Here is a 25,431-nt window from a genome sequence, read left to right on the forward strand (position 1 = left end):
TTGAGCATAACATTATGGGATTTTGTATCAGTGAAAGCGTTTCAACAAAATATGTCATGTTCTATATCTTTCAAAGGCAGTAAGTTTTAGTCACTGATAATTCCCCTTCTGTTCATAAATCCAAAAATTTTAAAAGAAGTTCTGTGGGGGAAAAAAACCCCTTTTTCCTCCCTTTTATGGAATCACCTGCAAAATACAATAATTAATGTTGGAAAAGGCTTCTGAGATCATCAAGTCCAACTGTTCACTAAGTCAGCCATTTGGGCGGTGCAAATGTTAGGAATTTCAAATGAATGGTGGAGGATATTCAAACAGGTACTGGTCTGTTTTGGAGAATTGAACAGAAAACAGTTTTTCACTATCACAGGACTTGTCAGGATTATGAGTTTTCAGGACTGCAGCAAAACTGGGGTCATGGGCTGGCCTCAGCCAACAGCCAAATGCCCACACTACTGCTTCCTCATTCCCTCTGCCATGGGATGGGGAGAAAATAGAAGAAAGGTGAAAAGACTCATGGCCAAATATAATTACAGTTAATAAAGAAAGTAAGTGCTGTACATGGAACCAAACAGAGGATTCATTCACTACTTCCCATAAGCAGGTGTGTGGGCATTCCTTAGAAACTAGGGGTCAGCAACCACAGCAGTGACTTGAAAGACAAATCCATAACCACATATTGTGATTATTGCCATGGGCTGACAGGAAGAAAGCAAGCTTCATCCCAAACAGACCCAGGAGAAAATGAAGCTTTTATGTTTGCTTTTTCCTTCCTTTTTTTTTTTTTTTTTTTTTTTAATGAGTGTCTGAATAGGTGTATGACCACTAGTGAAGTGGCAATATGAGAAACTCAAACACTCAAATATGGTTTTCTGCTTTTTCTATTCTACTTGAGATTACTTGGTTTTTGGCATGGTGACTCATTCTCCCTCTGTCTTAACAAACATTTAACCATTTAAATTATTTTAAATAAGTCCAATAAAAACCCCTAGAAAATATCGTCAGAAACACCAAGACACTTTGTGTCCTTGTTCAAAGTGAGGGACTTGTTTTCTAACAAATCTGACCCAGATAAAGTAACAGCTGACAGCTGCTTCTATGCTGAATCAATGTCAAAATTAGCAAGTTCTTCCAAGATTTCCTTCTCTCTTTGACTGGAAGAGGAAATCTTCATCTAAATTGATACATTCTTGCAAAGAAATTTAGGCCTCAATGAGGTAATATTTTCTAAGAATGGGAAAAAGTGAAAAAAGAAAGAAAAACAAAAACAAAACCCCCAACAACACTCTCACCCAAAAATGTACTTATCCATCAAGGAGTAAGTCAAGAAAACTTCCTCAGGAAATCCTAAAGGAAGGGATGCATAAATAAATTAGGCATGCTCAGAGGTTATGTTTAAATTAAGAGACTGCACAGAGCACAGCCATCAGTGCTGCCATAGGTGATTGTCTGCACAGATGTGATGGGAGATGATTCTACATATAAGAACTGAGGGTGCAACAGTGAAATTTAACCCATTAGATGCTTTCAGTGCTGGAATTGATGGCTAGAAAGTAATTGATATATGTTTCTTGTCAGTATGGCATCTTTTTGCTTATTTATTTTTAATTGCTACTTTCATACACTCATATTCTTTCTGCCACCTGTAAATACATGATGTGCTTTCAGTGCCTTTGCCATATTCCTTTGGACTGACTCCAAATAAAGTTAAACCAATGGAAGGTCTTGTATGAAGAGACTGCATAATTTGACTCAAACTATCTTTTTGCTCAGAGGCCGAAGAATGAATACAAAAAGTAATATTACTTTCAAAATAAAGTCATTAGTAATCATTAAAGCAGCAGCCAAAAGCAGACAGTATTACAGCTGCATTAAAAAAATGGAAGTGGAAGTCAAACATTACTACTAATCACTGCCATTGTCCTGAAAGAGCAGAAATTAAGCACTGATTTAAACTCATTTTAAATCTCATTACTGAGAGACCAAATTACTAAAATTGTGGAGGCCTTACTCATGGATTCCCATAGAACAAAACCATCTTTGCATTCTTTAAATTTGCAAGTGTCCTTAAGAGCTACCAGAATGACAGCATAGGAGCTACATCCAGTTGCATGGGTGAATAATGGGTACATGGAAGCCAGATTCCTCGTACTGATCATAAACAGTTTCAGTTTCAGGAAGGTTGTGCTTTACAAAGAAAAGGGTTTTGCCAACTACCTCACCACAGAGAACTTTCTCACTAATGCATTTGTTTCTTGCTGATGTGACTTGACTCTGATGGGCTAAGAAACTGACAGGTTATTTTATTCCTCTTGCCCTTTAATTCTGAAACAACAGAGGTGAAAGTTTTGTCATGATGGCATGCCTCTCTTGTGGGAATTCACAGAATTCACTAATTTGTTTTCAGCCAAGGAGTTTGTCACTACCAGCCTGGGCTTGATTTGAGCATTGCATCAGAAACTAAAGTCTCAATATTTCATTTTAGGTTTCTGGTCTTTCTGGTGCCCCTATTTATGGCCTTGAATAAACAAAGATATGGAGAAGCAAAATGAGCCTAACACTAATCATTTGGTTTCCATTTGTAATGTGAGCTTGAGGACCCTGATATAAGCCTTTCTCCTCCTTCCCTTGAAAATGCAGCCATGGCTGAAATACTGCATGACTGTATGGAACATCCCTGCAAATGTTCATGGGTGCCCCAAACAGCTGTTGGAGTAAGATTGTGTTAAAAATGGATTGCAATTAGACGATACTGTGTTCAAGGTACTGAAACTGCCCAAATATAACTGTAAAGGGAATGATTTGCTAGTTTCCAATATATTTGTGTCTGTGATGGACAGATCAAAGTGAGGGCCCTGCCATGCTAGAGTGTTGCAGTAGTTATTATGTCCCCATATGTCTGCTGACCCTTGGTAACTGAACTTCTTTACACTGTACTACTGGCAGATATGATCTAATTCCAGGTACTTTTACCTTACAGGCTATGGTTTCACTGATTTCACTTACCTTACAGGCAGATGGATGGGTACTTCAGCAGAGCTGATATTCTTAAATACATTAAACCAACCAAATCTGATCAAGTATCTAAGCTGATATTAAAGCTTTTGTTGTTGTTATTAAATTTTTCAGTTGTGTGAGTTCTTCCAAAGAGCAAGCTGGATGTATTCCTGACCATGTATCATTGCCAGGGCAGGAAAAGGCCAGGTGAACATCTGTGCAAAGCACCTTTAGTGCCTTGCAGATACGGGGGTAGAAAGAGTCCATGTACATAATGTCAGTGACCTTGGCTCTGCGTGGGTATTTGCCCACACACACAGACCTCAAAGACAAATCCTTGTAGTGAACAAGGTCTGGAAACTATTTTACTTTGTGGTTCAAGCAGGATTAGCAGCACTTAAGTGTGAAAGAAATGTAGGTTGTACCTCTGCCAGCGTAGCAGCTACAAACATCACCGCAGCAGGTGAGGTGACCTGAACAAATAGCACCTCTACTGAGAGCAAATATTTGTGTTCAGTTTCTCAGTTCCTTTTTAAGTAATCATGACAGTCTGGCTTGATGTCATTTTGCTTTAGGCCCTCATTTGAGGACTGGAGGTGATGAGCCTGGCAGCCTAGCACTTTCCTTAGTCCCTGGAGAAATGGGCTGGACAGAGATCAGCCTAGAGCTGCCCACTCCTCCTCACCAAGGGGAGGAAGACAAAGGTGCCTAGGCTCCCCAGCTGCTTCCATGAAAAGCCTGTCCTTGGGAAATTAAATGAAAAATTTGTCTCTTTTGATGAGATCAGTACAGTGAACTTTAAGACTAGGAATTGGCCAAGCACCTGTATGCCTTTTGCAACATCCTAACTATTGATTCTGCCCATCCTGCAATGGACAGCTGATCATTTTGCTTTCCATTTTCACTGGCCACGCAGAGAATTGATTCTCCTTCAACTTCATTTCTGTTTGTGTCATAGGGAAAATCCAAATAACCCAGCAGCTGCACAGGTTGTAATTGAATGTCACAACCAACAAACAGAAAGGTTCACCTCAGGCACATTGTAATTGGTTTTAAAATGTAATGAGTCAGTGTGTCTGTGTATCCTAAACAACCACAGAAATATCTGCTATATAGTACACCATTTCTAGAGCAACTAGAGAGGACCCAAGGAGGGTTACACTCACTGTGCAAAGTGTTAAACAAATGCATTAGTGAGAAAGCTCTCTGTGGTGAGGTAGTTGGCAAAACCCTTTTCTTTGTAAAGCACAACCTTCCTGAAACTGAAACTGCTTATGAGTCAGTTCTGAACAAATTCATTCTTAAAATGAAAATGCAGGGGAAAAAAGAGATTTTCAATTGTTGAAGCACCCAATTTTGACATTTTTAGAAGTTTCATTTTTCTGCATTGAAGATGTGCTACCTGACATCTCTTTTTACTTGTGAAGAAGGATAAAACTGTACAAAATTATTTTGAAAATATAGACCTTTCTTTCATTTTAGATTATCACTTAACAATTCTATAAATTTTAAGTTATTTCTAAGCTGTGATTTTATAATTTGTAGCAGAAAATTGCTATGGGAACAAGGAAAATTTCTCTGGTTTTTCTAAATATTTGCAGTGCTCCATTAAAGACCTGGTGGTGTAAATAACTCAGTACAGCACATAGTTGGGATTATACATGCATCATGAACAAAATCTTCAGGTAACTTTCAACCTGTGCCATATTATTTGGACCTCAGGAGTATTAGGACTGTGGATGGAAGAAGAAGACAATTAAAAAAAAAAAGAAAGAAAGACTAATGGCAGAGAATTAAAAGGAAAAAAAGAAGAAAAAATAAAGCAAGGGATACAGGACAAGGGAAACATGAGGGAGGTGAAAGGAGAGAGCAAGCCTCACATTGCAATTGCATAGGGATGGTGGGGAAGGAACTAATAACTAGTTGCTGGAAAATGCATTAAATCTGAGCCACTGAGCATAACTTCAGCAGCATCCACAGGATGATGAAAACACAGGGCAGAGAAATGAGGCATCCTGATTCATCAGTCTTTGCCTGCTACAGCTGCACCAGACCCATGATTCTTTCTAGGAAGAAAACTTGTCCTGGTTATTGCTATTTTTGAGACATAAAAAGGGCTCATTTATAGGTACTGCATTTCATATCTGCTTAAATTGCCAAAAGGAAGCTGCATATTATATAATATGTAACCATATTTGCTAAATAAAAAACCCCACTAGCTGTCAATCTTACTATCCCAGCATTTAAGTGTTCACAGAAATCCTCACCAAAATTCTCTTGTGTAGGAATGAATATATTTGAGCCCTCCCTCTGCTCTCTTTCAACCTTGCACATAGAGAAAAACACATGCACATCCTGTCTCCAGTTATAGAGAGCTTCATCATCTAATGTCAAAAGCCTCATTGAGGGATTTCACAGCTGCAGATACTAATAGCTGATTTCAGTTTCCAGTAGAACTGCTGACTTTGCCCTCTCATCCCATTGGGGTCAAAGGTTTTCAATACTAAATGTCTCCTACCATGGTAGATCAGTGGACCAAATGCAGTTGTTCTTTAATGTTAAAATATCTTATTTATTGAACATTTGAAAGACAGGGACATTGCTTAGACCTTTTGCCCCACCATAAGATGAATCTGTAAAATCAGAATGCCATGACCTACTAGTAATAGTTGCTGTATATCTGATGGTGGTTTTTACCAAAGAGTAAAGCAAAATATAGTGTGAGACTATCTAATTTTAACCTGACAATGGAAAGGTTACAAAACCCATATTCTGTCAAACATAATTTACTATTAGAGATTTCAGACATTTTTAAGGAAAGTCTTAAACAAATGCCTTTTCTAAAAGTGATTTTGAAATATATTGAAAAGGCTAATTTCATCTACAATTTATTTTTTTCTAAATGACTTTTCATTTCCGTGCATATGCAGAAAAAAAAAAAAGATTGCTAAATAACTACACTCATCCAGTAAGACAAATATCCTGTTTCCTCTTCACAAACCAGTGCAATTCAGGGACAATTTTTATGTATTTTTAGGAGAGGTGTAAATTAAGTTTTCTGATTTGTATATTCCTCTCTCACTACTGGACTGTCTTACACTTTGCTCTGGCATTCTTCCTCACTTTCGACTTTCTTAAGAATGTTTTAATATAATTTTTGCAGTTATTTTAATAGACTTGGTGAGCACTTTACTTCTCTGACAGGATAGTTAAGCCTTCACAGCTGTGCAAAATCCTTCTGTGTTCCTGACATGCATTTTCTACTTTTCCTCTCTGCCAAGGTCCAAGATAGACTTCTTGGACCTCCTTAATTGTCCACTGTGAGGTAGCTGGGAGTCCTTCCAAGAGCTGGCACAGTGGGTGGAAGATGAAAGTGTACCAAAGGCAATTGTTGCAGTTTACCTGAGTAAAGAAACATAATGGATTCTGAAGAGTTATAGGGACAACTAAAGATTTTTCTAGGGTATCCAGAAAATCTGGGTTCACAGGATGTGGGTTATAACTTACAATAATGAGATACTATATTTTTTTAATATTTCCACTTTTTATTATAGAATATTTGGGATTCCTCTCACAGATCCTGAAAAACAATAACAGGTAAATGGCTTTTTCAGGGCTTGACATAGTCATTCAGCCATGAAAAATCCAGGAAGAAAGAACTTTTAGGAATTTCATAGTCTGTTTGCAGCATATCACACAGAGCCAAGTTTGAACACAATGTCTTATCACTGAGTTACTCTTTTTTTGCTTGCAGTCACTTGTTAATTTTGATATAAAAAGATTGAGTTATTTAACTGAATTATTCATTTAAGTGTTAGAATGACTGAAAAGTCACTCTACTTTAAGACTTCGCAGCAACATCCAACACATTTTTGCATTTATTGCTTTAAGTGAGGAAGGGAAGAGGAACTTGCAGATCTCTAGGGTAAAAGGGGTAAGGCAGCTCAGAAAACCTTCCAACGAGCAAAATGACCCTGAATGGCTCAGGAGAGGCTGCTGTAGGGAACCAAAGCCTTTCAGAGTGATCACCACAATATTGCTAAGGCAACCTGTGTTTTGTGGGTGATTTTCAGCTGCCAAAAGCTGGGAGGTAGGAGTTAGTGTGCCAAGAGCAAGATGATCCCTGACAGCTTCTGTGGTCCCCTGAAGTATATTTCATTTTATCCTTTTTCCGTGAGAGGATCTGGGTGACACAGCCAGTTTCCTCTCCCTGATTTATTAGGCTGTGTGCCTCCAAAAACTGATGCCTGATGTCATAGTCCTGCTGTCTGGAACCATACTATATAAAAGTGGAAGGGCTGTATGAGAGCAAGAGAACAAGAAAGAGAACAGAAATTCCTCAGTCCTGATTTTCAGGGGATGTGAATGGTGGTTTGTTTTTGCTCAGTAAACTGAACTAAGTAAAAGGCTGGAATTCTTCAATATTTATTAGTGTAATAAATAAGAGAAGTATGTTTGTGTTTGAAAAGCCAAACAAATTGTCTCTCTTGGGCACAGCTTAATATGACTAATTAATTCTCTGAGTTATGAAAAGGGCAGATGAAAATATTAAAAAATAAAAGAAGAAAAAGCAGAGAACCACACCACAGTAAAAAAAAAAAAAAACATACTGTAAAGCCATTTGAATTTCTGGCTGCTGCATCTGAAAATGGTATTGCAGAGAAACAAAAATGTACAGAGGAGAATGAAAAGGATAGTGAAAGTTTTAGAAGAGCTTTGCCATAATAAAATACTAAACAGATTGATTCTTTGGTTTGGAGAAGGGAGGACTAAGGGAGGGATATGCTCTACACAATTATAAATTATAAAGACATAGTGAGTAGGGCTCAATGATCCACTATTTTTCACAACCAAAGATCTAGAGGCACCTAATTTAATTATCAGGCATCCTGATAAACAAACAAAAAGGAAATTCTTTTTCAAATAAAGCATAATTAGATTGTGAGGTGCATTGGCACAGGATGCAGTAGAGGCTATCAGTATAAATGGGCCCAGAGAAGATTAGATAAAACCATAGAGGATAGACCCATTGGTGGCTATTAAAAATGATGGTCTAGATTAAACTTCTGCCTCAGGAAGTCCTTTAAGTGCTGGTTGCAGGAAGTTGGAAAGGCATTTTAGGCAATCTATGTATTTGCCCTGTTTCTAGCAATATCCTTTTGGGCCAGTTCTTGAGCCAGCATACTTCAATTAAAAGATCTTTGCTGAATTCATCAGGAACATTTCTCTGTGTGTGTGTGTGTGTGTGTGTGTGTGTGTGTGTGTGTGTGTATGTGTGTGAAAAATAACAAGAAAAAAGGAGGCTGTGATGAGAAAAGCAAAAGCAACTTAATTAAACAATGACTTCCTCTTACTGTTAATACTTTTCATGCAGCCCTCTTGCAAAGGAAAACCTCAGTAATCCTAAATCTGCTACTATCAGCTTGAATTTTCATTTCAATCAGAGTTTTCCCAGCCCTGCTGTCCTTCTGTGTATTTGTTGCTTATCAGCATGCTATGAGAACAATGCATGAGAATATTGTATTTGACAATACTGCCACCTGGGCTGCATCTGTAGTAAACTAAACAGTGCCAGGACAATGCCCAACAAATAGGAATTTGATTACTTGTAATGCTGCTCAGACAGGTCCCTGTCTTAATTTTACACTTGGCCAACTAATTTTCTCTGTCCCAAATAATTCCCAGGCTTTACTAGCAAATTAGCATGGACAAAGGATCATTCCCCATCACAGTTTGGATGGATCCAACCTGTTCTTGAACATATGGCCAGAGCATGCCAGCTGGCCTCATGGCCAGAGGAGGAGCCTTCACCATGCCTAGCTTGCTTTATAGATGTGATTAAGATTGGATGTAACCTCTGGAGGATTGGGTGAGGAAAGGAATAGGTTTTCTAGAAGTTTTTTTGGCCTCTTGGGGAAGGTCCAAATCAATCCAATTAGCTGTCAGGAGGGATGAGGAGTCCATAACATCTCCCAGGCATGCAGACATTTGGTTGTTTCCCTGAGATTAGGACCAGTTCTCAGTTCCCCGTTCTCATGAGATACACTGAGCACTCTGGGGATGTCTTTGGCCAGGGCGAAAGGCCACTTGCAAGAAATGCTTTGATTTCATAGCAGGACTTGAGGTACAGGAGATTTCTCTTCTAGATCTTAAAGTTTCCCTTGTCTGGGAGAGGTGATTTTGTTTTCTCAGATTATGGAGTGATGTGGCGAGTGTCCCATATTCATCCTCTAATGACGCATTCTGTCATTATGTGATTGAATGAAATTCCAGCTGCAGTTTAATTCAGGCACTTTGAGTTTTCTCTCATTTGTTGCCAGGCTTATAATACCAGGGACTATATAGAAACTAAAAAACAACAACTGCCATAGGCAGCTTGCAGGCTGAAAGGAAAGCACATAGTGAAAAAAATTGATGTGAGGTCCAGAGCAGGCCAATAATAAATAAATCAAAATGCTATGAACTAAGTTCAGTATCAATCAGTTCTAGTTCAGTCTTCCTCTTATATTGTGATGGAGAAGGCAGTTAATTGATTAAGTCTTGCTGAGGTGAACCTTTTAAAGTATGTGAGCAACAGGTCCACTGACACTGGGACCTGTTTTATGGATGGATAGGTTATAAAAGAAGTACAATTAGGAGATGGAAAGAGCTTGCCTGGTTATTAAGGGTAGAATGAATGCATGAAAAATGAGATCCAACAAAGAGGCAAGACTTTGCAGGTGAAGAAAGAGAATTTAAACTGATAGATCAGGTTCAGAGAGTAGACAGAGGTTAAAGCTGAGATGACAAAATTTGAAGAATGGGCAAAGTGATTATTCATCCCTGTCACAGCACACACCCTTGATCAGATTTGGCTCATGCCAAGCAGTGCTTCCCTAGAGAATGTCTCCTTAGCAGGGTATGGAGCAGCACAGCCAGGCCACACTCCTGACAGACATCCAGCCTGCACTGGGGACAAAAGCTGTGTCATACCAGCCTGACCTTGGGCACTGCTCTGTGTCATTTCCCACTGTACACGCAGTAGCTTCAGGGTTGAATGAGCTGCCTGGATGTGTCAAGCTGGTTCCAACTCAGCAATGTCTCCTGACGTTTCCAAGCTTAAGTCTGGAGAACTTCAGCTGTCACAAGTTCCTATCACAGTTTTGAGTGTCATCTGTGCAGTGTTGAACTGGAATGAATGACAGATACATCACATATTTAAAAAGGAAAATGAGATACTACATGTAAGTGATAGTTTTTGCTCTCCTACTTATGCAGATCACAGCATCATCTTACTATACATTGAGCTTTCAAAGAAGCAAAGTTCTCTGTATTTTTAGAGCCTTTAATTTTTTGTCAATGTTTTTGAGCCCTGTTGAGAGTGGAGACTTTTCCTGCTATGTTTTAGGTTCAAGTTCAGAGCAAGAGTCTTGTTTTCTGTTTAGACCTGTTTGTGATGCAGTAGTTTGTATATTGGTGTGTCCCTTGTGTGTGAACTGTGTTCCATACGTAGTTAAAACACTTATATTGTAAATCATCCGATTTTCATGATCTCTTTGTTTGCAATTCATTGCCCATTGAAGCATTCCATGCTAAGAACACAACTTTCTTCTCTGTCCACTGGTGTAGAATGTTCCACCAGTAGGTAGCAAAGGGCAAGCTGAGGGTCTGTTTATCTATGAGATAGAGAAGGTGAATGACATGAGATGAATGCACTCATTTCTGACACTTGCATTTCAGCATGAACCAGAATGCTGTGATAACCTGCCTGACTCCTTTACTGTGAGAAATTAAGTGCCCATGAATGCTGTGTGTTCATAAATGAAGGCCATGCTTTTAATTTTTATGGTCAATAATAAAAATGGCAATTTCTAGGAAAAATTTATACTGAAGAAACAAAGGCCATGTATGTCTGTTGCTGAATGAATAATATGAGTTTGGAGTACAGTTTAATCTCATACAAAGATTATCTGTGTAATACTGCAAGAGCCACCCAGACTCTAGATTAATTTATGCTTCATAAGTGCAAGAACACAAACATTGAATCCTTTCAATGGCTGAAATGACAAAAGCCTTTTGAAAAGACAATGGAAATAATGAAATAATGATGGGAATATGTATAGTGATAAAATATAAATAAATAAGAAGTCCTCATAACTAAGAAGTAAACTAATCACTAAGACCTACTCATACCCCTCATACAGATTCATAAACATAAGGGAATGACAAAGAAATTCTAAGTTCCTTTAAAATATCTGCAATTGACCCTATTTATAACAGAATGTAACTTTTCTGCAGGAAGGACATTTTATCTCTTTGTGCTCTGTGTAGGTTTTTCTGGACAACAGGCTCACTGACATTAACAAATGTAGTACAGCTACAAGAAAGAAATTCATTTTAATCCTAATTCTAATAGGAAATTGAGACAGAAAAAGATTAAGTGGATTGTCCAAATTTGCACAGAAATGCTTACAGCAAAGTCAGAATCTGACTTACGGATCTCATTGCATGATCTTTCCCTTTAATTTTGGGAAATATTTTTTCTTTTTCTTTTTTCTTTTTTTTTTTTTTCTTTTTCCTCAGACACTTCACATCCACAAAGGTTTAGTCTTAATTAGCCACTCCTAGCATCTTAGTCTAGTTTTGGGCAGATTTGTTTTATGATGCTGTTTTCTTGCAAGGGAAAATAATGTTATGCATTCATTCTGTATGTGTTTCTGAATGATATGATAGACCTTTGGAATCAATTAATATATTTTTCAAAAATATTAAACTATCTTCTTTATTATGAAGTTAGCAGTAAGATCTTCTACTTACTTACAAGAATGTAAAGGATCCTTCAGAATATTTTTGTTGCAACTTTCATTACTTATAACTGCTTTCTGTGCAGCCACATTAGAGGATAAGCATATGAGTTATACAATATAGGCAGATCATGTGAGCAAAGTCTCCATGGAAACTGCCTAATTTGTGCTTTTATTTAATTAGAGTTGTCCATTACCTCTCCAAATGAAGTTTAATTTAAATTCATATGCCAGTCATTTTTTAAATTGTGTATGACTTTTCATCCATCACTTACTGAGATCTCTTGTAGGCTGTATTTTAGCAGACTGAGTTTATTTAACAATTGAGTTTATAAACAGGATGTTTATTTGACAGCTCAGCTTATCCAACATTCTTAACATCCTTGGAACTAATTTTCTATGCAGTATCTGTGCTATACAACTCATTGTTATCAATTAGACATTCTTAACCTCAGAAATTGTCAAAACCTCAGAACAATTGCTTGAGAGATCCACATGAGTATATTCACTCATTTTGCTTGCTGTGAGATAATTGGGAAAAAATTTGAGTACAAATAAAAAGTGTAATTAAAAAAAATATGCAAAATGCATGTGTTTGTTAAATGGAGCATTGAAGCAGGCAAAACTGTGTGTCTACTGTAAGCCACACCAGAAAACCAGCTGGTCTCATTGAGGTACTCTGAAGAAAAGTCTGAGCTGGTTTGACCTTACAGAACTATCTGCCTGAGGGTATGAAAACATGAACTGATGTGAGTTATTGGGAAGTTATCAGTTCTTGGCTGTGCACCACAGGAACATGGTCTGCAATGCCTGATTTTATCTTTCTTTCAAGAGCTGCTGGTTGAATGTATAGTGAGAGGATATGAAGTACTCCATTATTTCCCAGTTCTTCTGGGGTGTCTTGTAACAAACACAGATGATAAGAGGAGAGTGGAAGGCTGTGTATACTCAATAATTCCCACCCACCTGAGACACCAGCAAATATGGAGAATAGGGAAAAACATAAAAAGAATTAAAAATGTAGTATTGGGTAAATACATGAAACATATTACTGACATGTTTTGTATCATAATGTACAAGTTCTGAAGAAAATCTTGCATCTCATGGAATCATTATTGACCCAGTTTTCCATTTGCAGCTCCATTACAGAAATATCTAGACTAGGTGCCTGGTCCAAAATTAGTTTACGTGCCAGCATGACAAGAGGGCGATGCAGAGGCAATAAACTGCAGCTCTGAAAGGGACATAAGCCAGGGTAGCTCAGAGCTGCACTCTGGTGCCACTCAGGTGGTTTCTGCATTCATACAGCATATACATATCATCCAAGTTTAAATATTCTTTTATAATTACAGAAGTTATGTCTGGAAAAAAAGTAAATGTAAGTGATAGGAAAAAAGTCATCACAACATTATCATGGTTCACAATGGCAGAATTGAAAGTTTGTGTATAAAAGGTAATAAAAGTTGCCTAAGAATCATGTGTGGTAAGTGCTAGAGGTGCAACTAGAGGACCAACAATAAGGATTCTTCTGGAATAATTTCATGAAGGCTAAAAGTCAATACAATTTAACATAACTAAGAAAAAATTGGGAAGAGCAATGTAAAAAATGTTACCAAAAATGCATTTATTAATATTATGTGATATTAGTGACTTGAAAATGTCTAGAAAAATTACAATAATAATAATTGATGATTTACTAATAGATGAAAACTTGAAAAACTGGCAAAGGGATAAATACTGCAGATAATAGCAACACAGCAGTTTAACATTAACAGAGGTCCTGAACGGTAATAGGTGTCACTGAGTGGATTTAAAAACTAGTGGAGAGTTATGTCTGGATGTAGACAAATATCAGAGTTATTAAATAGCTACTTTGTTTCTGTCTTTTCAGAAGAAGAGGGTGGCGATCTGCTCAAGTCGAGCTTCAGTTTTCCAGGGACGCCAGAGGAGGAGCTAGGTACAGAATCCATCTCCCAGACACCTGGTACCGCCTGCGCACCCGGCTGGGCGCAGCCGCGGGCTGGGCACAGGGGCTGCTCTGGGCTGCAGCTTCACCCTGCCACAGAGCCACCACTGTCAGTGACAGTGGCCAAAAACTCTCACTCAAATCCTTCTGGGCATTTCTCACCTGCTGTATAAGGTTAGAGAATGCAAAGGAAAATCGTCAGATTTGAGTAACACTCAGGCAACTGAGAGTCCAAAAGAAGGTATTCAAGGAAATTGCCAACCTTCCTTCTTTTGTCTTTTTGTCTTAATCTTTAGAGAACATACTAAATGCAGATGGAGTTTTCAATGTTACCTTTTCAATTTGAAAAAATAACAGAAGCAAGAAGAAATCAGAAACTCTTAAAGCCAATGAGTGAAGTCTTGATACTTCTGTCTAACAAAGCTAGTACTAAAATGTCCCGCTGGCTTTGGTTTTATACATTTAGATTGTGAAAAATTGAGTTTCTGTTCCTGGAATTTCATACCCAGATTGTCACTGGTTTATGTGAAATCTGTCAAAATTTTGAGTTATATGCAATTACTTCATGTGGTTATTTTTAGAAAAGCAATATGGGAAGTGGTTTTTATATGTTTGCTACTTAAAGCTGCCTTTATTCAACATGAGCTTACTTATATTTCAGAAGTCAGCATAAAGTAATTTTTCTTTTTGTGCATATGCTCATGTTAATATATTGCAACAGTTTATTTTTTGTTATTAGAATATTGTTGTAGTTGACAAGAATATTATAAACTCTTGCCCTGACTGTATTATTACCCACTGCTAGGAAGATAAATTATAGTTTCTGTGTTAAGGAAAACTACCCAAGCAGTTAGAACAAGGAGCATGAATTCAGACAGGTTGTGTCTTTATGTTTAGCCAATCTCTTAGAAGAGGATTCAAGTAGTGTTGCCACTCAGTTGCACTCCAATCAGTGAGTGTCATAAATGCTCAACATAAAAATTTCTGTACTGGACTTGTTTATTCACTTAACATTCCAAAACAAGTGAAAAAAAGCTACAGGATACACTGCAAAGATTAGACAGAAGAAAGTGTTATTGAAGAGACTGAGGAAGCCTCAGTCAGTTTCTGCCTTAATCAAAGTGGTGTAAAAGGGAAGATATCATTTAACATGAGACTTCCTAGGAATCTCACAAGTGGATCCTATGGAGGAGTCAGGAAATGAACAAGTCTCTCAGCCTTCTTGGACATCTGGAGTTTCTTCACCCTGCTGTCCCATTTCACAGCACACAAGAAGGAGTTCAGACGGCCTGGGTTAGAATCCATCTCATCTGAGAGTTGGAAAGTATTTCAGATGTAGATGTCTAAACTGTAGATCTCAGGAGTTCTTTTAGAGTCAATGGAGAGTGATAGAATTTTCTAGGACATAGCAGGTTTGGCCTACTTTAGAAGCTTAATGAAGAGTGAGATAAGTAACGCTTTAGAAGAATGTCACAATTGTTCTCCTTCCCATTTGTTTGAGAAAAAACTGCAGGATTTCAGGAGCCAGAGCAAATTATGTACAAGTCAATAATATTAAATGTCAGGTGTCTATAGGAGCAAGGACCCTCATACAAAATAGATAGTCAAAGATTAACACAAAGATATATTCTAACTGACCAGTCATCCAGAACTCTGACTAGGAAAAAGATGGGGGATTAGTCAGGAATGAGAAATAGGAAAGCAAAACAGCAATAAGAACAACAAATAACAACTAGACTACAAAGAAATTAGGCTGCTTTCCAACATTTCAACTATTTATGGCCAAGTAACTAAAAAAATATGCCAAAAGCAAGGAAAAATATGTCCTTGCTCCTAAATTTTGTCCTTTCTACAGTCCTCTGAAAGTAAGTACCAAAGATTGCTAGATAATACATGGAAAGAAATGGGTGGCTTTAATCTTTTTGGAAGAAAATCCTGTCTTCCTGACAGGACCAAGTCACCAAACTGGAAGTGATCAAAGTAAGTGGACTGTATAGCATCAGTAATGTAAAAGCATATGATAATGTAAAAGCATAATGTAAAACATATCCCCTTTTCCCCTAGAGACAATCACTGAAATTGGTAAGACTTTTAGAAAAGTAGTTAGTTAGTTAGTTAGTTATATTCTGTGTAGACAAGCTCTGCAGTTACAGCTATGCCTATGTGCTCCCCCTCTACAGATGGATAGGACATGTCTGTCTTTCTGTCCTTGCCCCAGTGTTGTGTTCTGTCACTAGCAGATTTGTGTTCAAATCAATGAATCTTATATATAAAATAAGTGAAAAAACTGCAAACATCTTTCTCAATCTTCACTTTTTCTTGCTGTTGCACAAGCATAAACTTAATTATTCATTGGAGAGAAATATGATTCTGGGTGGATACTCTAATCCTTGGACTATGGAAATGGGCTCACTTTTCTGTGTATACATAACGCAATGACTATGTCATAATTTTGTATGAACAGCCTCAATCTGACAGACTGCTAGAGACCTTCATCCCTGAAGAAAACTCACACAGGAAGTCAAATAAACTGCCCTAGGTCAAGACAGAGTCAGGATGATGTTCTTTGAGGCAGCTCCACCTGCAGGGCCATTCATTATTCTAGACTCTCATTGTCCTGAGGAGCTTCAAGTTGTGATCTCTCTGGTGCTGAAAGATCTCTGGCTCCAGGTCCTTGTTTGTGAAATGGGTTTAGAATTTCCGAGTGAGGTTTGTGGCGTTGGTGGGGTTTAATTAATGTTTGCGCAGTATCTCATGAGAATAAAAATGCTGAATAGTAATTAAATAATATTTTTAATAAAATTATCCACTGCCTTAATTGGAAAAAAATATCAAGGGATAGGACTGATCTCAACTCTTTCCCCCTATTGATTCTATAAAAGACCTCTTTGGTTAAAACAGGCAGAAGAGCAATGTATTCCTTCAAAAAAAGCTTACCCAAGCATTATCAGCCAGTTTTTGAGAACATTACACCAGGGCTTTACCATTAACATTTATTTGTTACCAGAGTTCAGGGTGAAAAGTATTATTATTACAAGATTCACACTCACACCAAAAATTCCTATTCTTTTCACTAAGAATATCTCAAATAAGAAACCTGTTAAGCAAAAAAGAAAATAAAGGTAGCAGGACATGATGATGGAGGCAAGAGATCTGACTTGTGAGTTCAAGCAGCTCACTGTAAGTCTCACAGAAACTGGAGTTCTTTCATTCTAGGCTTTCTTCTAGCTGGTATTTACATCATCTAAACCATGTTACTGTATTAAAAAAAAACCCCAAAAAACATTTAATGAAACTACTCTTTTCTATACTATCTGAAAATTTCAGTCTTTTTTACTTTAGGCATGTAAAGGGTAAGGCAATATTTTGCTCTACGTGTCCAAAGCAAATAGTGCAATCTTAACAAGAGACATAGAAAAATGCCATGTTTGAAAGGCATTCAAATAGTTACAGAAATGTAAACACTTAAACATATATTTTAATAGGTAGTACATGTACAGAGTAAATAGGGAAAATGGATTTTTGAAAAATTATTTTAACTCCTTTTTACAGGTAAGGAAAATATTTACACAAGTTTTGTAGTTAGGCTGTTTCGTAGTTAGCAAAATCTAATGTCAAGCAAAGAAGGAGAACTTGCACTAAAAGCTTTTTACTGTAGTAAATTGCTGTTTTCTCTTCAGGAATGGGTATTGAGTTGATGTTAAGGAAAAGGTCAAAACCTGCAAAACAGGTTGCAGTTACTAATAATGCTCTTAACATGCCCCAGTTGCAAAGTAAACTGTAAGGGAGTTTAAGGGCAGGCTATGAAAATGTATTTTCATTTCACAGTTGATGCTTTTGATTAATTGGAAAGGTTCCAGTGTCAGACAGTAACTCATGGTTATTCAATCACTGCTGATTGCATGATCATGCCTTTATGACCTTATGTGTTGGAAGGAAGAAAGGACATGGCTGTTCTTGAAATGAAAACATTAATGAAGTCCTGACTTTTCAGTCTGTCTGTCCTTCTACTGTGCACTCAGTACAGTCAGTGTCTGAACACTTCACAAGGGTTTTAGCTTCATGTGCCAGGAACTACAGGAAATTTTCCCATGGACAGAGGGGGGGTTGTCAGAGCCCTTGACTCTCCTCTGTGTCACATCCATGCCTTGGTGCACCTTCCCCCAGAGCATCCAGGGATATTTAAATATCTCTAGACTGACTGGAGCTGGTGGGACTTCAGCCAGACACATGGCTTGGGCACACAGAGTAACCACTACAGTGACACTCATCCCAGTAATCAGCAGGCACAGGAACAGTCTGGTATTAATTCCTAGATGAGCCACAGACTGAACGTTTCCCTGGATTGTGACACTAACACTCAGAGGTACAGAAGTTTTATCCTAGTTCCATGGGGAATTGAAGCAGGGAGTCTACAAGAGACGTGCACAAAGGATCACTGCAACCCAGTGAGGTTAAGATCAGCCTCTCCACGGCAACTGACACCCTGCCCATGGCACTGTCCTCAAACATGCGAATAATTCAAGGCTGACAGAAAACTTGACTGCAGGTTTCCCAGGTTAATCCTCTAACCACAGGGCTATCTTTCTGTCATATAATAAAAAATATGTAGCCAGGTGGTTTGGTATGACAATATAAAAGTCTTTCAGATTTACAAGAGATTTTAAATAAGACATGCCCCGATATGGTTTAGTGTCACCCTCTAATTTCCTTATTGTGACTAGATTAACAGATATTGAAAAAAAAAAAAAAGCCTTTCTTATTTGTCTTATTCCACCATATCTTGAAATAATGCCACTTGATATTCTTAATTTTTCTCTACACAAAACTCTAGTGTAGAAGGTTATTGATGCAATAATCAAGACTGTAGAAAACATTAATAAAATAATAGGAAATGTTTTTCAGAAAATATTTTTTTTAATTTAAATTCCTTTTAGTTATGCTTGAGAACTTATTCTTTTTATTACTTTCAGTCATAGAACAAAATCATATCATATGGCCTGATCACATAAAAACATATTAACTGCCTAGTATTTTAATTGCCAGATTGTTGGCAAAAAAATGCTTACTAAAAATCTGCAAATCAGAAGCTATTTCTAAAAATTAAATACCTCATAATATCAAATAACTGCAAAAATCCCATTAGGCCCAAGATCAATTCACAAACAGGTGAAGATATTTATAAAGATGCAAAAATAATCACATAGGATATTTGTAATGAATTATTCATCCATTTCTACCACATAATGCAAAGGGAGTTATGCATTGATAAACATATATTTCTGTCCTAAATGATTTCACACATGGGATGTTAGCAAAGAAGGGACATTTTTCTCTCCCTTATGGCCTGCTGACCTCTGTAACCCCTGGGTGCATACCTGACACGCAACATTTACCTTCCCACAAAGAGTGTGACAGCTGCAGAGATGAGATGATGATGATGATGATGATGATGATGATGATGATGATGGTGATGATGATTGAGATGAGACAAGATGAGATGAGATGAGATGAGATGAGATGAGATGAGATGAGATGAGATGAGATGAGAGACCAACCGCTTAGCCACATCTTCCTTCTTCAATGAATATCTTCCCTGGATTCTCCTTTTTCAAAAGCATAAACTGTGAAACCTTTTAAATGTATTTCTATAATGAGTAGTTTAAATGATGTCCTCTCAATTTCCTCAGGAAAAATGTTACCATACTCTGCCTCCACATTCATCATTGCCTGCTTAGGTTCTGTTGGGAGTGGGACAATTTTGGAACAACCAGGGTGGTGGAGATGCTTCCAGTGTGGAGGCAAAAGACTACAGCTCTCTGTCAGAGTGCTGGGCACATAGGCAACTGTCTTTCCAAAGGAGTTTGCCCTGGAAAAATCAATGCAGCAACATAAACACCAGCAAAGATAGCTAATGCACTCCCAGCTTTCACTGCTGAGTTCACTTGCCACCTTTTATTGTGCAGCTTCACTTGTTTTTCCATCTATTTATAATGTCATTTCTCTTCATAAGAGAACAAACAGCAGCATATTGAGATGCCTTGTCTCAAACTCACCCTGAGTGGGGGTACTTAAACCACTACCTTGTCCCAGGAGCAGGAGGCACTGTTTGGCCCATCACTGCCACATGAAAAATCTGGGTGCTAGTGATTGTGGGCACAGGCAATTAATGTTTGCAGTGTTTGTAACAGATCCAAAGCAGAGCTCATCCAGAGACAGCACCCTGATTTGAAAAATTCCCAATCTGGAGGTTATGTAAAGAGGAAGATTGTCTGCCTGTTACTATGGCAACAGGTTTAAAAGGGATCTTGTCACCAGGCTGCTATTTCTTCCTGTACCCCATAGGAAAATCAGGATGAGTCCTCCTCCATCTCAGTGGGTTGAACTGAACAGAAAAGTTCACCATACAATGGCAAAGCAGCAAGAGGCAGCACCAAGGGTGTACACCTGAGCAGAAAATGATGAACTCTGAAAAGTAAAATAATTCTTTTGGGTTAGACCATGGCTAAAACTAAAATTTTTGGTGAGTCAAAAACCTCTAAAGAACTGTTTCTGAAGCAAACAGAAAATCAAATAATTTTCTTCAGTTCTGATAATATAAAATCTGAATTATTGTTCAGAAAAAAGAAATATAAAGGTAATTTTGAAATAGAATAGTATTTTAAATCAAGCAATCATTGTTCCATGGCAATAATCAATGCTTTTGGTGATTAACTATTACATTGCTTCTTTCCCAGAAGAGCACCTCTGTAAAAGAGGTGAAATCTTTAAAACATATCCATGTTTTAAATAATAATAAAAGGCAATTTAGAGGGAATATACAATAAATACTTTTACTTGGATACATGAGCATTAGTTCTTGCAGTCCCCTTAGTATTGGATGAAGTGGAAAACTTCCTCCATGATATATTATCATAAAAAGTGGACAAATTCAGAAGAATTCCAGAAACACTGAGAAAAAAATAATCAGGGAATGAGTTCATAAATACCAGCATTATTTTTTTGTTTGATTTTTTATTTAAGAATCAATGATAATGGAGATTTGGTGGTTCCATCCAGCTGAATAGTTGGTCCAAGTGTTTGTATCCTTGGGATTAAATTTTGGCAAATATGCTATCACAGGCAATATTTCAGAAAACCAGTTTCACCCTTCCACGCCATCATCTTTCTGACAGGGAACCCTTGCAGGTTTCTAACACATTTATTCCAGTCCAGCACAAATTGTGCATTCTGCAAAATGCAGCCTTGATTAGAGATGATCTACCTTGAGTAACACAGGTGTCATAGGTAAAATGACCAAGAACTTTCTCAGCAAATGTTTACAACTAATCCTGGCCCCATGAAGTTAATGGGAGATTTGCTACTGCTATCAACATGACAAGGATTTCCCTTGTACTTCCAGAGCTGTGCATAGATTTCTGTGTATGTCTTTGCGTTGTACCCTGCAATTACTTTGGCTACCTTTAATTGCTGAGAAAATAGTGGCAGTTTTATGACCACGAGGGAAATGGATTGTCTCATGACTTAATAACTGCAAGCAGCAAAATTTTATCCTTTAGGATAGAAAATCCATAAAGACAAGCACAATAAGGAACAAAGGAAGTTTAATGGTGTTGGGGTAGCATTTCTGCTCTGTATTTGGAAGCATTAAAACCAATTGTTCATTGATATTCACATAGTGAAGCCCTGGTTGACTCTGTAGAGCTGGATTTTTACAGAAAATAAGCTGACGTGTCAGTTATTTTAGGTCAGTCTAGTTCTGCTACATTATATTTTTTCCAGAACTTTGCTGATCATACAGATTCTGTGAAAAAATATTAGTCGTAAATCATTTTGTGGACTTCCCTGTGTCACAGCACTGTTGAAAGATGAATAAAGGCAACATCCTTCAAACTTGAAAAGCACTGTGAAGGCCTGTGTGCTGCATACTCCTTGGTACCAAGATATCACACCCTTGAAACCAATGGGAATTAATTTTGCACCATCCTGAGGACTCCCTGCATTGCTCCATTCCAAATCCTGGAGAATTATAAAAATCCCGTATTACCTCTCATGGATTTCTGTTCTGTCCTTTTTCATGGCATGGGCACAACACTGTGACTTTCATCCTCTCCATACAGTCCAAGGGCTGATTTTTCTATCCAGAAGATGTGAGATGTCTTCATTCCTCAGATACTGTATCCACATTTCTTCATTTTCACATATAGCATGCCCTGTTCTCCATGCCAGGCAGTCAGTGTTGTAACCTGGCTTTAGCTTGTCCCTGGTCAGAGCTTTCCCCAGTTATCACCGTTCTGTACTTTCCTTCTTCCCAGTATATTGTGCTTTGAGTCCCCCACCAGCCTGTTCACCATCTCCAAGGTTCCATTCTTGCTCATCCACTATTTTGCGCTCCTTTTATTATATACCCTTTTCTCTTATCATGCTTATTTATCTCAGAAATAAATGCCTTGAGATGTTGGACTGTCAGTTTACTAATCTTTATTTGAAAGATGGATTGACATGGAAAACTGTTGGGCTGAACAATAGGATTTGGTGCTATCAAATATTTGTTCCACATGCAGACACCTGTGTAACAGTGCTCAAAACTGACTAGTGAATAAATTGCAGCATTCCACATGGTCCTTACTTCCCCCTCTGGGTTTTCTGATGTTGCTCCAATTTTGTATGTTCTGGACTCCAATGCTGTCTTAAATACAATTTGAATGTCCATTTTTATCTAACATTGGAGTTATAAAAACCATCTTACCCTTGGTCATTACTTGTCATATGGTTCCACTGAACTAGCTTGGGCTGTTAAAACATTTGCCATGGTTTAGAAGTATCCATGTGCTTCAGATCACCTAAACTTATGCATTTTTGATGTAGGTTTCTGCACTGGAGCTTGTCAGCCACAATCTTTGTCAGCAGAGAAAAATATGTACATGAAGGATAGTATTCATCTGTCATTTTTGGACACACAGTTCAGGCTTCAGAAGAATCATGCCAGTTTCTCACTCAAAAAATAAAACCACATCCAGACTGCGTATTTGTAAGGATCTTTGGCTGGTGTTGTTCCTGAAATCATACCTACATATCAGTTCCTATTTCCCTAGTATGAAACTGTGATGGCAAGGGTTGAACTGTATGGGCTGGACACACCCTCCAGCTCTGTTTACACTGCTAGTGGCAGCAGCCATATATGCCTGCCACACAGTGCCCAGGATTCTGAATAGAGAAGCATTTGTTTTTCAGGTTTATGTGTCGGAACAAACCAAGCATCCGCATGCGGCACATGTGCTGTTTGACAGCTTTGGGCATTTTGGTGCTCGGCTTTAGGTCCTCAGAGCCACCTACTTCTTTCCTTTGGCTGTGCAGACTGGGGGCATGAAGTACCTAGTGGCAGCAGTGCTACAAGAACCAATAAACCTTGTCTCTGAGGGGATGCCACTCAATGTTCAATATTTCAAGTAAGCAGTCTGAGTAGTTATGTAGGAACTCACCAAAAGGTCAACACACTGCATGAAGAGCACACACATCACCAAAAATACAAATCATTTTCTAAATCTGGAAGACGGTCACTCAATCTTTGCAATTTTATGTAAATTTTATACCAGATGTTGTGCTACATAAATAGATTGGAAATCTCATGAGACCATAGCAGAAGCTTAAGGCATTTGCATTTCCAGGACTTCCTTGCATTTGGCCGATTAGTCACTCTTCTCAATCCCTGTAAATATTCATTTTCAAGGCTAGTATAGAACAGAGAAAAATATGGTAACAAGTTAATGAGGAAACAGTACTCATATAATACTACTTAATGCAGACCTTGGACAGACATTTTTGCAGCTAAAACATTTAATTATGCATTTTCATGTTTAATGTCTACTTAGTTAATTAATATGCCAATTTTCCCAATATTTCATTTTTTATTAGTTATAGTTATGTTGTGAGGATATATTTTTCATAATGCATTTCAACACCGATTCAACTATGTGAAACAGCAAGATGCAGCAATCTGTTTTTGTCTACTATCACTTTTTGAAAGCTGGATTAGGTATCTCTTTTCAGCAGTGCATTTTCCTGGTTACACTAAGCAGAAGAACAGTTCCTTCTCCAATGAAAACAGCACAGATGTTTCAGATGGGAAAGCAGTTTACTGACAGACTTATACAGTTAAAGCTATTGAAATTAATTTCTCAATAGAAAGATAAGTAAGAAAAAAATCAGGCATCATTTAGTAGTTCCAGAGAGTACTATCACACCTTGAAATCTTGCTTCTAATATGCAACACACAAAAAGATTTGTGGGGACAAGCACTTCTTTTGATTGTCAGAGATGTTTCTGTGTTTTTCTATTGATGCTCTTTAGCCAAGAGCAGTGTTCCAGGAACTCTAGAAATGCACAGCTCTTATGTTTTCTACTTAGAGGGTTTTAGCCTTCTAACCTAGAATGTTAATAGCAATTCTAATTTGTCATTTCAAATATTATTCTTGGTCCTTGAATCTATCTTTCTTTCCTTGATACTGACTAGTGCAAGGAAAAATCTTGGATGATCTAAAAATAGTGGCCAGATCCCAAACACAGGCAAACCAATGTCTGCTTGGAGCAAGAGAACAACTCTCAGAAAGTCCAGGACTGAAAAGAGGAGGAAAAGAAAAGCAGGACACAGAATGGCATAACAGGGAAAGACTTGAAAGAGATAGGAAGGGATACAGAAATCCTTCCATCTGCTGAGGTTAAAGGTTGACATATCTGTACAGTAGTCTCTGAAAAAGAAGAGCTTTAAGGGATTTTCAGTGTTTTGGAATTACTGGATTCTTTAACATAGCAGCCCTTGTCTTGTTCTAGGTCCACCCCCAACCCCAGTCTTTAATTGCTATCTGACTATTCATTGAAGTTAGTTGGAAGATTCCATTTTGCTCTGATGAAATCAAAAAAAAGCCTATTCCTATGCTCTCATATAATATATTTTTCTCTGCTGCTATTCCTTTATCTCTTTGCCTGCTTTGGGTTATGTTTATTTCTTCTTCTGTCTCCCTTTAGCTCTTTAGTTCTGATGGTGGCATTTTATGTTTTTAGAGTGATTGCCCAGAGTAAACATAAGACCTGCTGTAAAAAAAACAAACTTCAAATTATAGACTAAAACTTCAGTCCAATTTGTCATTATCTGATCTATCAAATATGAAACAATTTAATTATAACAAAATATTAAATTTCTTTTGAAAGGATTGAGAAAATAATTGCTGTAGCTTTATGAATTTTTATGAATCATTTGTGCTGTGGTCATTGACCATAGACATACTTTTAGCCCCTTACAAATTCTAGAAAAGCATGTTAGCTTAATTGAATTTTAAGCTAGAACATTTTTCTTGGCAGGCTAAAAGTTAGCACATAGGCAATTACACTGCTCTGGTACCACACAGTAATTCATTCAGCCACAGCTCAACTGTTTTTTCAAGCACTTCAGTCTCCTGAAGAAAGTTGACTGAATAATACAAAGCACAAATTACTTGATAAATTTATATATTGTATTTCAAAATTCTGAAGATTTTTCAAAATATTTGCATGAAAAACTACTTGTGTCTGGATAAAGAACAAGTTTGATATCCTAGATTGACAAACCTAATTAGAGTGATAAATTTAAATGATGCACATATAAGTAATTTGGGAGTTTATCTAGTTTAGTTACTCTCTGTGACAGAGTTA

At 37.6% G+C, this 25,431-nt stretch overlaps 1 protein-coding gene across 4 annotated transcripts in view; it reads left to right on the forward strand.

The window, feature by feature from the left end:
- The window catches only part of DLGAP2 (DLG associated protein 2), a 453,649-nt gene that overhangs the window by 338,654 nt on the left and 89,564 nt on the right, over nt 1–25,431 (forward strand). The window contains exon 5 of one of the 4 annotated variants that reach the window (XM_066547283.1): nt 13,669–13,734. The exons of the other annotated variants lie outside the window; for them this stretch is intronic. Coding sequence (XP_066403380.1) covers nt 13,669–13,734 — 66 coding nt within the window. The remainder of the gene's footprint in view (nt 1–13,668; nt 13,735–25,431) is intronic. 4 annotated transcript variants of the gene reach the window in all.

Source organism: Molothrus aeneus, chromosome 3 (assembly GCF_037042795.1).
Source record: "Molothrus aeneus isolate 106 chromosome 3, BPBGC_Maene_1.0, whole genome shotgun sequence".
Classification (NCBI taxonomy): Eukaryota; Metazoa; Chordata; class Aves; order Passeriformes; family Icteridae; genus Molothrus; species Molothrus aeneus.